Genomic DNA, 12,204 nt, shown 5'->3' with positions numbered 1-12,204 from the left:
CAGACACGGACAGACCGACGGAGAATCTACAAACATCCGAACCGTCGACGGGGAAAGATCGGGCCGTGGTTTTGTTCCGTGTTCGTGTCGGGTTGTACCGGGAGGGCAGCCGCCGCACCGGGGAGATGCTGGACATGTAAATGTAACGTCATTGATTTAAAAGACGGGAAATAAAGCGGTGACATCGGCTGCAGTTCGTTTCCTCACCGGAATCACCGAGGGACAGAGCGACGGGAACAAAACCCGGATCGATGTGAACACATGACCGAAGCTTTACCACCGAGGAAGTGAAAATGTGACCCGTGACAGAGAGATCCACTCACATCCGCTCTGCGGGGACATTTCTTTTTTTCCCCTCTGAATTAACGCTGCAGATCACGTTGTCATGTCAGCGTGATCCGACGAGATTTGTGTTTCTGAATCCGAAGGAAGGAGGAGGGATGCTGCTGCAGCTTCCTCATCCGATCCCCATCATCCACTGACCTGGTTTTATTTCCTCTGATCACAGCAGTGCATCATAAAAGCTTCAGATTTCAGATCTAAAGTTCATTCTTGATCTTGGAGACTGATCAAACAGTCAGAGGCTGTTCTGGAGCTTTTGATAGTATCACACTGTCCTCCTCTGCAACAACAGAGAAACTGAAACTGCAGCTGACAACACTGAAACACCAGGACGGAAGCTGACGAGTGACAAAAACACATCAGAGCATCTCTGCATGAGACCACACCTGTACCGAACTCCAGTCAAAGATTCAGCACTTTAACGTTTCTCTGAAGCTCCTCTCTCTGTGATCACTATGTGATCACGCTGCCACATGCTGCTGTGATGCTGGACGTGGTGAAGATGAAGGAGGCGTGCAGGATCTGCGCCCGCGAGCTCTGCGGCAACCAGCGCCGATGGATCTTCCACCCGGCGGCCAAGCTCAACCTGCAGGTGCTGCTGTCCCACGCCCTGGGCCACGAGCTGACCCGGGACGGCCGTGGGGAGTTCGCCTGCTCCAAGTGCGCCTTCATGCTGGACCGCATGTACCGCTTCGACACGGTGATCGCCCGAGTGGAGGCCCTGTCTCTGGAGCGCCTCCACAAGCTGCTGCTGGAGAAAGACCGGCTGAGGCAGTGTATTGGAGGCCTGTACCGGAAGAACAACGCAGAAGACGGGAACGTGGCTCCGGCCGGGTCTGCTGTGGGGGTTGTCGGGACTGAGGTGGGGTCTGAGGACTCCCCTGTGGTGGATCTGTCGGCCCTGCAGGATGTGAGATACTCTGACATGATCCAGGATGATCTGGCTTACTCGGTGTACGAGTCATGGGCTGATAAGGAGGACCCAGCCCTGGACCACCACCACCACCACCACTGCCCAGGTGGAGACTCGCTCTCTGGCCAGAAGCCGAGGAGGTGCCGGGGTTGTGCGGCGCTCCGTGTTGCGGACTCTGACTACGAGGCGGTGTGTAAGGTGCCTCGCAGGGTTGGGCGAAGGAGCACATCCTGTGGGCCGTCTACCCGCTACTCCACCAGCGTTCAGGGGGTGGAGGACCCTGCCAGAGCCTCTGGAGGGTCTGAGACCACCATTGTCTTTGAGTCCTCCTCAGCTGGGTTGGACACTGATAAGACCATGTGTGACCAGACGAGTCCCAGCCCGGCGTCTTCTGTTGAGTCTCTCGACACTGCTGTGGACGTGAGCTGCCCTCCTGTGAACCACAAAGAGAGGGAAGAACCTGAACCAGAGAAAGATCCAGAGGAGGCTCCAGTGAGAAGGGACACTCCATGGGACAAACTCCCAAATGAGAGCTCCCTCACTGGGCTCGAGATGACGCTGAGCCTCCTGAGGGGCTGGGAGTACCGGCCAGTGAAGCCTCTGAGGGGCAGCAAGCTCCCAGTGCTGGTCAAAGCCAAACTGGAACAAGGCCTTTCGCTGCCTCTGTCCATCCCACTGAGGTCGCCCTGTGGAGGGGCAGCAGACAGTGAACTGTACCCCCACCAGCCTATCCCAGAGGTCGTGACCCCGTGTCCCCAGCAGGAGCTGCAGGCGGAGCTGGCAGAGATGGAGGAGCAGTGGCTGGATGATTATGTTCAGTGCGGGCCGTTCCGCTTTCAGCAGGTAGCTCAGTCCTGCTCAGCTGTATATGGCTGGCGTTAGGACAGGGGCTAATGAAACATGTTTTTGAGTTGCATTGTGGGAAGTGTAGGATCCAGGATGTGGAGGTTTACAGGTTTAGACTTCTCTGTCTCTGCAGCTTCAGTTCTGACTATTCTCTTTGTTTAATCTGGCTCTTCTAGTCCTCAAGTTTATGTCAAAGAAAACAGTCTGTAGTTTCTCATTTCTGATATGACACTGATCTCATCTCAGACGTGATCAGAGGCGTCCTGTCATTTTCACTGGAAACGGGTCAAAGCTGCGGCACAACGCAGGCTGACGCAGGCGCTCAGTCCGACCACCTCTCAAGAACATCGACCAACTAATTCCCTGTTTGGCAGCCGTCCAGACTGAACGGGGTCAGATCTCTCTGGGTTTCCTGTCTTAGTCATCTCCTTCGCCGCTGACAAAGCTGAACGCAGTCGCTGCCTTGATTACCCCCTCTCAGGGGGACGGGGCGTAAATACCCTTCCTTGTCCGTATCCTAGCAACGCTCCCGTTGCCACGGGAACAGTCTCCATGCTCCCGCAGCGGTCGGCCCGTGTGAAGGCTCTGCTCAGTCTGATCCAGCTTCATAACTTCCATTGTTATGTTAATGAGTAGTTTGAATGTGGTTCAGCGTGCCAGGGGCAAAGCAAACAGAGACAAGACGGCTCTGTTATACTCTATTATGTTCTGGTGTGTTGGTCTATTATAAGAAAATACACCAGGCTGCACAATGGACCTCTCACTGGTCTGAATTAGAGGAGCTACACTCTATTCATACTCTGTTCAAGACTCAGAGTCTTTAAAACTGACTCAGACTTCTGACCTTTCAACCAGAGGTCTGTCACCATTTGGCAAAAGTGGAAAATGATTCAAGGCTCCGTCACTCTGTGATAACAGCACGTCATAGAGAGTCAGATATTAGTGACCAGAGACCAAAATGTCCTCTCTCCCAATCCTAAAGAAACTCACAGAAAATTCCTGGATCCACACCCCAGCTCTCCACCAACTTTAGTACAAATCAGGTTTATACGTTTTGTGCTGACAAACAAACAAATGAAGCGACAGACGTGAGTGAAAACATAAGCTCCTCAGGGGAGGTAATTAGAGTTTAACGACGTAAGTAGAGAAAAATGTCTCGCTCCGTTCAACCTCAGCTGATCATGTTTTAAAATGCAGCAAAATATGATCTGTTCCTGTTTTATCTTTCAGTGCTCACTCACCTGTTTTTCTGCAGTATTTCATACATTATTTGGATTCAGCTCATGTATATGTGGCACATCAACCTCTATTTTCCCACTTCTTTTATAAAGTAGTTTTATTTCAAGCACTTTAGTTTACAGGTCCCACAGTTTCTCAATAATGTCCTCATATGTAGCTGTAAATTCTCAGTGAGGAAACTAATGACAAACCCTGTTCAGTTTGAGTCCAGCATCATTTCAACAAAGAGGATCGAGTTTCCAGTGATACAGGAAAATTTACTTGGATTAAAATGGGGTGGTTCTCCTGAGGGAAATCAACAACTAAAATATATAGCATTAAACCGTCAAACAAATGAGGATTGTCTCAGAAAACTCTGTGATTAAACTATAATTTGTACTTTTCAGGACAGTTATTCAGAGTTATTGGATCCATAAAATAAGAAAATGAGCTCTTGTTTTCTTCAGTAATGTTTTTGAAAAGGTTGCACATACAGCTAATAACGTCCCAAAGGGCAGAGTTAGACCACGTCATTACACAGTCCCATAAAAACAAAAACAAGGAAGTCAACAACGTGCTGCCATGGCAACAACAGCTGCTTCCCCAGGAAGTCATCCAACAGCGACTGACATCACTTTCCACTTTCACTCAATCATCCACACAAAGCTGCAAGGACACGCTGTGTAGATCTGCAGCTACTGACATGATTCCTCCTGTGTGTTTCAGCGGCTGATTGACGAGCAGCAGGGTCAGCTGAGTCAGTATGAGAGTGCTGCAGGTCAGTGTGTTGGTGAGCTGCAGAAAGCCCAGGACCAGGTCCGCTCGCTGCAGGCCAAGATCAGAGAGAGCGAGACCAGGAACCAGGTACAAACCCAGCACGTGACTCTGCTTTTAAATCAAACAAAACAGAGTTGAAACCAGATTTAATTCATGAGCAAGATGTTTGATTCGTTGAATTCTGTACTGTGTTCACTGTGTGTGTAGAAGCTGCAGGAGCGTCTCGGTGAGATGGAGCTGGAGCTGCGGTCAGCCCGAGAGGAAGCACAGCGACAAGAGCGAAACATCCAGAACATCAGTGATACCGTCAACTCCAAGGAGGCAGAGGTAGAGAGGGAAGGATGGATGGACAGGCAGATAAAGGAGGGAGGGATAAAAGAGGGCAAGGAGGAGGCAGAGACAGGAAGGAATAAATTTAGACATGAATGAAAAGACTGAGCACAGCAGGGGAGGGAAGGAAACTGGAGCAAGACGAGAGTCAAACGTGAAAATACATAAAGGATGCACAGTTTCAGACTGGAGCAGTGTTGTTCATGTGTGTGTGTGTGTGTGTGTGTGTGTGCAGGCTGCAGAGCTGTACAGGGTGATTGAGGAGCAGAATAAGATGCTGTGTTCTCTCAAAGAGCTCGCCAACCGCAACCAGCTGCAGCAGCTGCAGGTTTGTCCTCTGCACCGACACAGACTGGTGTCAAAGTGAAGCGCCTACCACCAGTCTTCATATTTCATCCTCTGTCCTGGGTTCTACCTGCAGGTGTCCGGGGCAGAGAGCATCCGCGGTCAGGGTGAGGTTCTGGCTCTGCAGGCCTCTCTCTTCCAGGCTCAGCTGGAGCTGCAGGCCGGCCAGCGGGCACAGCGGCAGGCAGCCAGGACTCAGGAGGACCTGAGCCGGGCCCTGCAGAGGCTGGAGAAAGATCTGCAGGGGGCGCTGCAGCACAGGAGGGAGACGGAGAGACACAACCAGGTGAGAGAAGGATCACCTGCACCACACAGATTTACTCATACACCTTGGATCCTGGCTCTTTGTCAGTGATGCTGTGTGTTTGCGTGCGATGTGCAGGAGCTGCAGCTGGCTCTGGAGAAGGCTCGATCGGCCCTGCAGGAGAGAGAGGAACGGCTGAGAGAGGACGAGCAAGAGAAACAGAGGGAGAAGGAGGAGAGGGAGAAGACCATCAGAGAGCTGAGGACGTCTCTACAGACCAAAGAACAGCTGCTGGAGGTCAGACACGAACAAACATCAGTCTACAGCAACACTCAGATACTCAGGTGTCATATTATATTTAACATGCAGCTGATACAGCTGAGTGGAATCAGCTGCAGTTCCTCTAATGACCACTAGATGCTCCAAGAAAACTCTACTCAGACTGAGCTCGTGTATTTAACTGAATCTGGGTTTCCTGCCGTCTGTCAGGACTACTGTGAGCTGCTGGAGGATCCAAAGGAGAAGAGAGACTCTCTGCTTCAGAAACTCCGACAGCGCATCAAGGAGAGAGATCGAGCCCTGGAGGTAAACGACACACACACTCACCAGCACTTCAGCTGTCGTTCAGGTCGTCCTGTGAGTTACGTTTTGTCCGTCAGCCTCAAACATCAATTAAAGAATGAAAGCACATCCAAATCTGAAGTCTCGAGACATGAGATGATAGACGTTATGAGGTTAGGTCAGGTTAAAACTCAGCTTTCTTCTGGTGAATCTGCAGCGAGCAGTGGATGAGAAGTTCCGCTGTGTGGAGGAGAAAGAGGAGGAGAATCGTCGGCTTCAGCTGCTGCTCAGAGAGAAGGAGAGAGACCTGGAGAGACAGCGCTGCGTCCTGGCCAACAACGAGGAGACCATCACTGTGAGAGCGCACGCACAGAAACACACCTTTCCTCTCTGGATTTGTGGTCTGGTTCTAACACTCAGCTCTGTGTGTGTGTGTGTGTGTGTGTGTGTGTCAGAGCCTGGAGGTGCTGGTGCGAGGTAAAACTCTGGAGCTGGAGCAGGTGTGTGACGCCTGGAGGAACGTTCAGCGGCAGCAGCAGGAGAGCGAGGAGACGCAGAGCCGCGTCCTGAGAGAGAGAGATACCATCATCGGCCAGCTGCAGGGGGCGCTGCACGCTCGCACACAGGAGGCGCAGGTACACAGAGGACAGGACCGAACAGGAAACGCATCACTGAAAACATTTCGATATTCCTAGTTCAGAGTTTCTTCCTCTTCTCTCGGCTGTAGGATCTGCGCTGCTCCCTGCTGGCTCAGATCCAGTCCGCTCCCAGTGACGTCCTGGAGGAGCTGAAAGTCCGCCTCCAGCTCAAAGATCGCCTCTTCCAGGAGGTGCTTGCCGACCGCACCCGTCAGGCCCAGGAGCACCAGGACCAGGTCCAGGGTCTGCTCACAGCCATCAGCTCCAGGGACCAGTACATTAAGGTAGAGCAGAGGAGAGCAGTACACACACTTTGTAAAATAACGGCACACAGATGAAATGACAACACTCTCCCTGCAGGACTCTGCGAGCCGGCTCGATGAGGTGATGACCGAGCAGACGTCCAGGCTCCAGGAGCTCCGCAGACAGCTGAGCTCAGGCCTCGGATCGAGGTCTGACTCTGGACCGGACTCGGCTGTGGAGCTCCAGGCGGTGCAGGAGGAGCTGCGTCTGGCCCTGAGGAGGGAGAGGGAGAACCAGGAGCTGAGCAGGAGTCAGGCTGCCAGGCTGGACTCCCTCAGCAGGACTCTGCAAGTGAAGGAGGAGCTCATCAGGGTCAGTGAGAGGGAGGGATTACTTTCAGGACAACAGCCCACAGAGTAAACCCAGCACCCTGCTGCGTACTAATGGTCCTCTGTCTGCTTGGCTGTGTGGTTACAGGACTTCCAGAGGCAGATGGTGGATCCTTCAGGCCTCCCACTGGTTGAGCGACTGACCCAGGAGGTTCAGGAGCTGAGGGAGAGCCTGGTCCAGCAGGGCGGTCCCCCGGCCAGAGGCCCCATCCTGGGCCGGGACCGACCCAACGGCAGGCAGCCTGAGTTTGGAGGTGGGCATCAGAGAAGCATGGGACAGTATCTGTAACAGCAGCTCCCCCAGCAGCTGGGAGCGGGGACTCTTGGTGTGGGGGTCTGAGTGGAGGGACTCACTGTGGTGGTCTGGTCTGGTCTGGTCTGGTCTAAGTTTAACCAGTGGGTGAAAATACTAACAATAACCAGTGATGGAAACAGATCTGCACGCTTCTTAACACTGATGAAAGAAATGTCTGTTTCACTAATGAGACACTTGATTTTAACAGCCTGATACAGGCAGAACATTCTGTCTGTGCAAACTATTCCCAATATCATAACATATTTTATAACAGTAAAACTATTTCTAAATTCTAAAAAAAAAAAAAAGGTTAGCAGCCAAGAAGAGATGCTTTTCAGAAGAGACCAGGATCCTGACTGTGATCACAGGGGTTCAGAAACAGTAGATGTTTTATGCAGCGTTCATGTTGAGGGGTCGCGTTTTGGTCGAAGAGAAGTGGAGGGCATAAGAAAGAAAATGAAATAACACACAGATATAATATAATCATATAATATTAATAAGTCATTTCTTCATTAGTTAAACTGTTTCACCATCAGCAGCTTAAAGTCTCATTCATTTACTCTGTAAATGGAACTCTTCAGCTTTGGTGTCGTCCTCAGTGAAAACCACTTTAACCAGGAAACTTGATTGTATTTATTTCTAACAGCTTATTAATGTTTCAGTGCAGTTATTGTGACTTGGCAGAATTCATCCAACTGTTCTCAAGTTTTCCAGGATATTTTATATTTTGTATGAAGCTCAAAACTGCATCATTTAGTTTGTTAAACAGTGTAAATGTTTTGTATCATCAGTCATAATATATTACTCTGTGTGTGTGTGTGTGTGTGTGTGTTTGCATGATCCGCAGCATGAACGAGCCTTTTCCTGAATGCTGTAAAATCCTTTATTGTTCGTTTTACTGAACCTTATGGAAACGTCGCTTTTATTCTTCTTATGATCCGGTGGATTTAGTTTACAGCTTCCTGCCTCTGTTATGGAGAAAATGTTCCGATAATTCACATGTATGTTTGCCTCTGTGGTTTAATGAGACTCTGTGCATTTCAACAACCATCAGTTCCTTTATTCTGTGGTTCAGTTTTAATGAATATTATGAAGTGAGTGTCACACTGGAGCACAGTAAGTATGAGTGTTTGGTTCTTATTAATCTTCCCATCAAACAGAAGAATGTCTGTGTCTGTGGAGGAAGGTTCAGACACTGTCACTGAGTTTATAAACTTCATGTCCTTGAGCAGTTCAGTAAATAAACATGCAGTAAACTTTAGGTGGTTTGTACAGTTGTTTAACTGCTGTATATTTGCACGTCACCAAAAAGAACATTTTACACAATAACAGTGACACAGAGGAATGTTCCTCTCACTGTGGATTTGTGTCTGACTGAAGCACCAAAACTACACAGTTATGATCCATATAACACACGAGGTTAGTCCTGGTTTTCAGTTTATAAAGTTGTATTCCATTTATTTACCTCTAAACAGAAAGAGTCCTCCACTCTGGTAGTCATATCATTCTGGTGGAGACACATTAAAGCCATCATTTTATTTGCCTAAAACAGTCATGTATAAATATTAAACAACATTACAATAAATATCCTGAAGAGTATAAAAAGAACACAGTTTACAGTCTGTAACTGCAGAGACAAAACTCTGATTGTTGTCCCCAGACTCACAGAAACAAACAGAGGTCACATGGTTCAAGAAAACTTTATAAACCTGTCACTGATGAGACAGGCCTTTCATCATATTTCCACTTCCATTCATTTCAGTATATTCAAGAGAAGTGGAGGCCAGGGTTTACCTTGGTGCGTGTAAAATTTCACAGGCTCAGATTACCCAGAATCCTCATTCATTTTGAGCTTTATAAGTACATGTGGGTCGACCACCGTTTTGTCCATAAAGCCTTTTTATTGGCTTCATATCTCTGATTAAATCCTGGTGTGCAGCTGTGTGTTCACTGTGTTACACAGCAGCTGTTTATGTGTCCGTCAGACTCACGTATGGTCTCAGTGGTGGAGCCATGAGCCAAAATGACCAACATCATCAACGTCAGTCAGCTGAGACAGACAGACAGACAGATGTTTTCTCTGTGGGGACAGTGTGTGTAAATGAATTCCTCCTCAGAGTAGAATCCTTATTTTTTTGCTGTTTCTTGTAGAGCTGAGCTCAGAGGAGGAAGACGAGGCTGATGATGATCTGAACAGCGAGTACACTGAGAGTGTTGATGAAGAGGAGTCCAAACTGAGGGTCCAGTCTCTGACCAGCACCAAGGTACGAACACAACTGACTGCAGCTTCGCTGTGTCTCGTAGTGAATCACTCAGCGATGATTCTGACTGTGTGTGTAAACAGGGTCCAGGAAAGTCTCTGTCACAGGACCAGTTATTTGAAGGCCAGGGGCTGATGGAGGTCAAACAGCTGGTGGAGCAGAAGAGGGCCGTGGAGAGAGAGCTGGGAGAGCTGAAGGCTCAGCTGGAGAAGGCCGGCTTCTCCTCACTGTCACAGATGAGGTAAAATATTCAGCACTTTTTCCTTCTTGTCAACAAGTCACCGAGTATCATCTGTAACCACCTTTCTCTCTCTGTTCCAAAGGAAAGCTCTGTTCAGCCTACAAGCAGAGAATGAAGAGTTGAAGCATCAGCTGACTGAGGCGCAGCCTGACAGCAAACAGAGCAACGACCAGAAGGTGCTGGAGGGTGAAGAGGAGGAGGAGGAGGAGGAGGAGGAGGAGCTGGATGTGACCATAGAAGGGGTGGAGGAAGAGGAGGAGGAGGAGGAAAGCTCGGAGATGTGGGAAACCTGGGATACTGAGCTGTCTCTGTCACAGACCAACATCCAGACCAGTGACGAGCAGAGGACGAGCAGAGCCGCCAGACCCGACTCACTGCACCTGTGCACCGCCTCCGCACAGGTAATGGACTGATACTTTTTCTCCATCCTACATGGGGGTTTCTAAGGTGAGTCACTAAGCAGTTTTCCTGTCTCCAGGTTGAGGACCTGGACAGTGAGCAGCTGTCCAGCAGGTGTGAGAGGACGGTTCGTCTGCAGCAGAAGAGCAAAGAGCTGAAGGAGAGGCTGATGGTGTCTGAGGCCACAGTGCAGGCCCAGGCCGAGCAGCTCAAAGACTACAGGGAGCTGCTCAGTGAGTCATGGCTTATATGTCTGACTGTAACTATATTTGATTAAAAGATAACTGGAGACACTTCTTCTTCTCTGTCTCTGCAGCGGAGACGACAGTGCAGCAGGACAGTAAGCAGATCCAGGTGGACCTGCAGGACCTGGGCTACGAGACCTGCGGCCGCAGCGAGAACGAGGCCGAGAGGGAGGACACCAGCAGCCCAGGTATTCACCCAGTCCACAGTCTGTCTGCTGAGAGGCCTGTGGACCAGGACTCGTCTAAAACTGAAACTAAAAAAATGATTCTTTACGTTCAATACATTTCCTGACAACAGCGACTCCTGCAGCTGTGGAGATGTAATAGTCTCTTAGAAACACTGGAGGGCAGCACATCACACCTCTAACAGTTAGAGGGTAACATAAACACATTAACATCGTCTTCCTTTAAACATCAGGCAAAACCACAGCTTTTTAAATCCTATAATAGAGAGTAAAATATTACATTTCAACAGCATTGAAAACTAACTGCTTAACAACATCTATACAACAGTTTAAACACAAACTAAACCTTTGTGAAGTCAGGATTTATCACAGAGCTGTTGAAGTAGATTTATCTGGATGGATCTAATAATGTTAAACAAATAATAAATGAACCTGATGAGTGTGTCTTCTCTGTGTTCCCTGACAGAGTTTGATGATCTGGAGATGTGTACGTCTCTTGACTGTGGTTCCCAGTGGTGGCCTGCCAGCAGCAGCAGCAGCTCCACCTTCACTAAAACCACCGGAGACGAGGTGTCGTCTCTGCAGCGTCTTGTCGAGGACCTTCGCTCGCAGCTGTCTCGCTCTCAGGGAGTGATCCGAGGCCTCCAGAGCCGCCTGCGTTCCCTCTCCACCTCCAGCGACTATCGGACCCTCCACACCTCGCAAGGTCAACTGGTCCTTCCAGGCCTCGCCCTCACAGAGCGGGACAGAGGACGACGAGGGCTGGCAGTCGTCCGACGGAGGTCCGCTGGCTTCGCCTCGTCACCCCCACCCAGACAAAGGCCTCCAGGAGCTGGTGTCACGTGTGGATGCACTGGAGAACCAGCTGAGGAAAGGAGGCAAGCAGTCTGTGGAGCAGGACGCAAAGTCTGCCACCTGGCCGGGGTGAGCGACAGAAAAACTCTTATTTATTTATTTAAAAAGTTGGTACATGTATAATAGAACATCTTCCATTAGTTCAGTTAAAGTTAAGTGAAAAAAAACAATACAGATATCATCAAATTATCTAAATGATCTTTCCAAACAGTTTAACTTCCTGCAGAGAGTCCACCACGAAATGCAGGGATTAGCATCTTAAAGGCTTTTAATGTGAAAAATCTGCAGGAAGTGATTAATAAAAGCCTATTAGTGGTTAAAAATACAGCAAAGTGGAAGCAATCAGACATAATAATCTAATGAAAACAGTGTTTCTGACATGATGTTTTCAGCAGAGGAGGGAGTGTGACAGGATTCTGTTGGTGTACAGGTGGTAACAGACATTACAGGATCGAAGCTTTAAAATACCTTGAATAAAACAGATGCAGATCCTGGTTTATACTGAAGCCTGTCCTGGTTGCCGTTATGTTTTCATGTATCATCTCACAGTAACTGTCTTCTCTCTTTTTTTCTTCCCGCAGTAAATTTGACACTCTGATCCAGGCTCAGGCCAGAGAGCTGTCTCACCTCCGTCAGCGGCTGAGGGAGGGTCGGGGCGTGTGCAACATCCTCACCCAGCACCTGGGAGACACCACCAAGGCCTTCGAGGAGCTGCTGAGGGCCAACGACATCGACTACTACATGGGCCAGAGCTTCAGGGAGCAGCTGGCTCAGAGCAGCGCTCTGGCACAGAGAGTCAGCGCCAAGATGAGTGGACGTGAGTCACCTGCTTCTCTTTATGTCATCGTGCACAGTCACAGGCTGCCACTGGAGTCTA

At 49.4% G+C, this 12,204-nt stretch overlaps 1 protein-coding gene across 1 annotated transcript in view; it reads left to right on the top strand.

Annotated features, from left to right (window-relative positions):
• Window positions 1-12,204, top strand: part of pde4dip (phosphodiesterase 4D interacting protein) — a 71,922-nt gene that overhangs the window by 44,975 nt on the left and 14,743 nt on the right. The window contains 19 exon segments of the mRNA XM_018676749.2: window positions 4,046-4,183; window positions 4,304-4,423; window positions 4,662-4,754; window positions 4,848-5,057; window positions 5,154-5,312; window positions 5,505-5,600; window positions 5,794-5,931; window positions 6,032-6,211; window positions 6,304-6,498; window positions 6,575-6,829; window positions 6,935-7,100; window positions 9,293-9,405; window positions 9,486-9,643; window positions 9,726-10,044; window positions 10,122-10,275; window positions 10,359-10,475; window positions 10,939-11,161; window positions 11,163-11,396; window positions 11,909-12,144. Of these exon segments, the coding sequence (XP_018532265.1) occupies window positions 4,046-4,183; window positions 4,304-4,423; window positions 4,662-4,754; window positions 4,848-5,057; window positions 5,154-5,312; window positions 5,505-5,600; window positions 5,794-5,931; window positions 6,032-6,211; window positions 6,304-6,498; window positions 6,575-6,829; window positions 6,935-7,100; window positions 9,293-9,405; window positions 9,486-9,643; window positions 9,726-10,044; window positions 10,122-10,275; window positions 10,359-10,475; window positions 10,939-11,161; window positions 11,163-11,396; window positions 11,909-12,144 (3,304 nt within the window).

This window comes from Lates calcarifer, linkage group LG17, assembly GCF_001640805.2.
Source record: "Lates calcarifer isolate ASB-BC8 linkage group LG17, TLL_Latcal_v3, whole genome shotgun sequence".
NCBI classification, from domain to species: Eukaryota; Metazoa; Chordata; class Actinopteri; family Centropomidae; genus Lates; species Lates calcarifer.
This window is presented reverse-complemented; position numbering and strand designations above follow the sequence as displayed.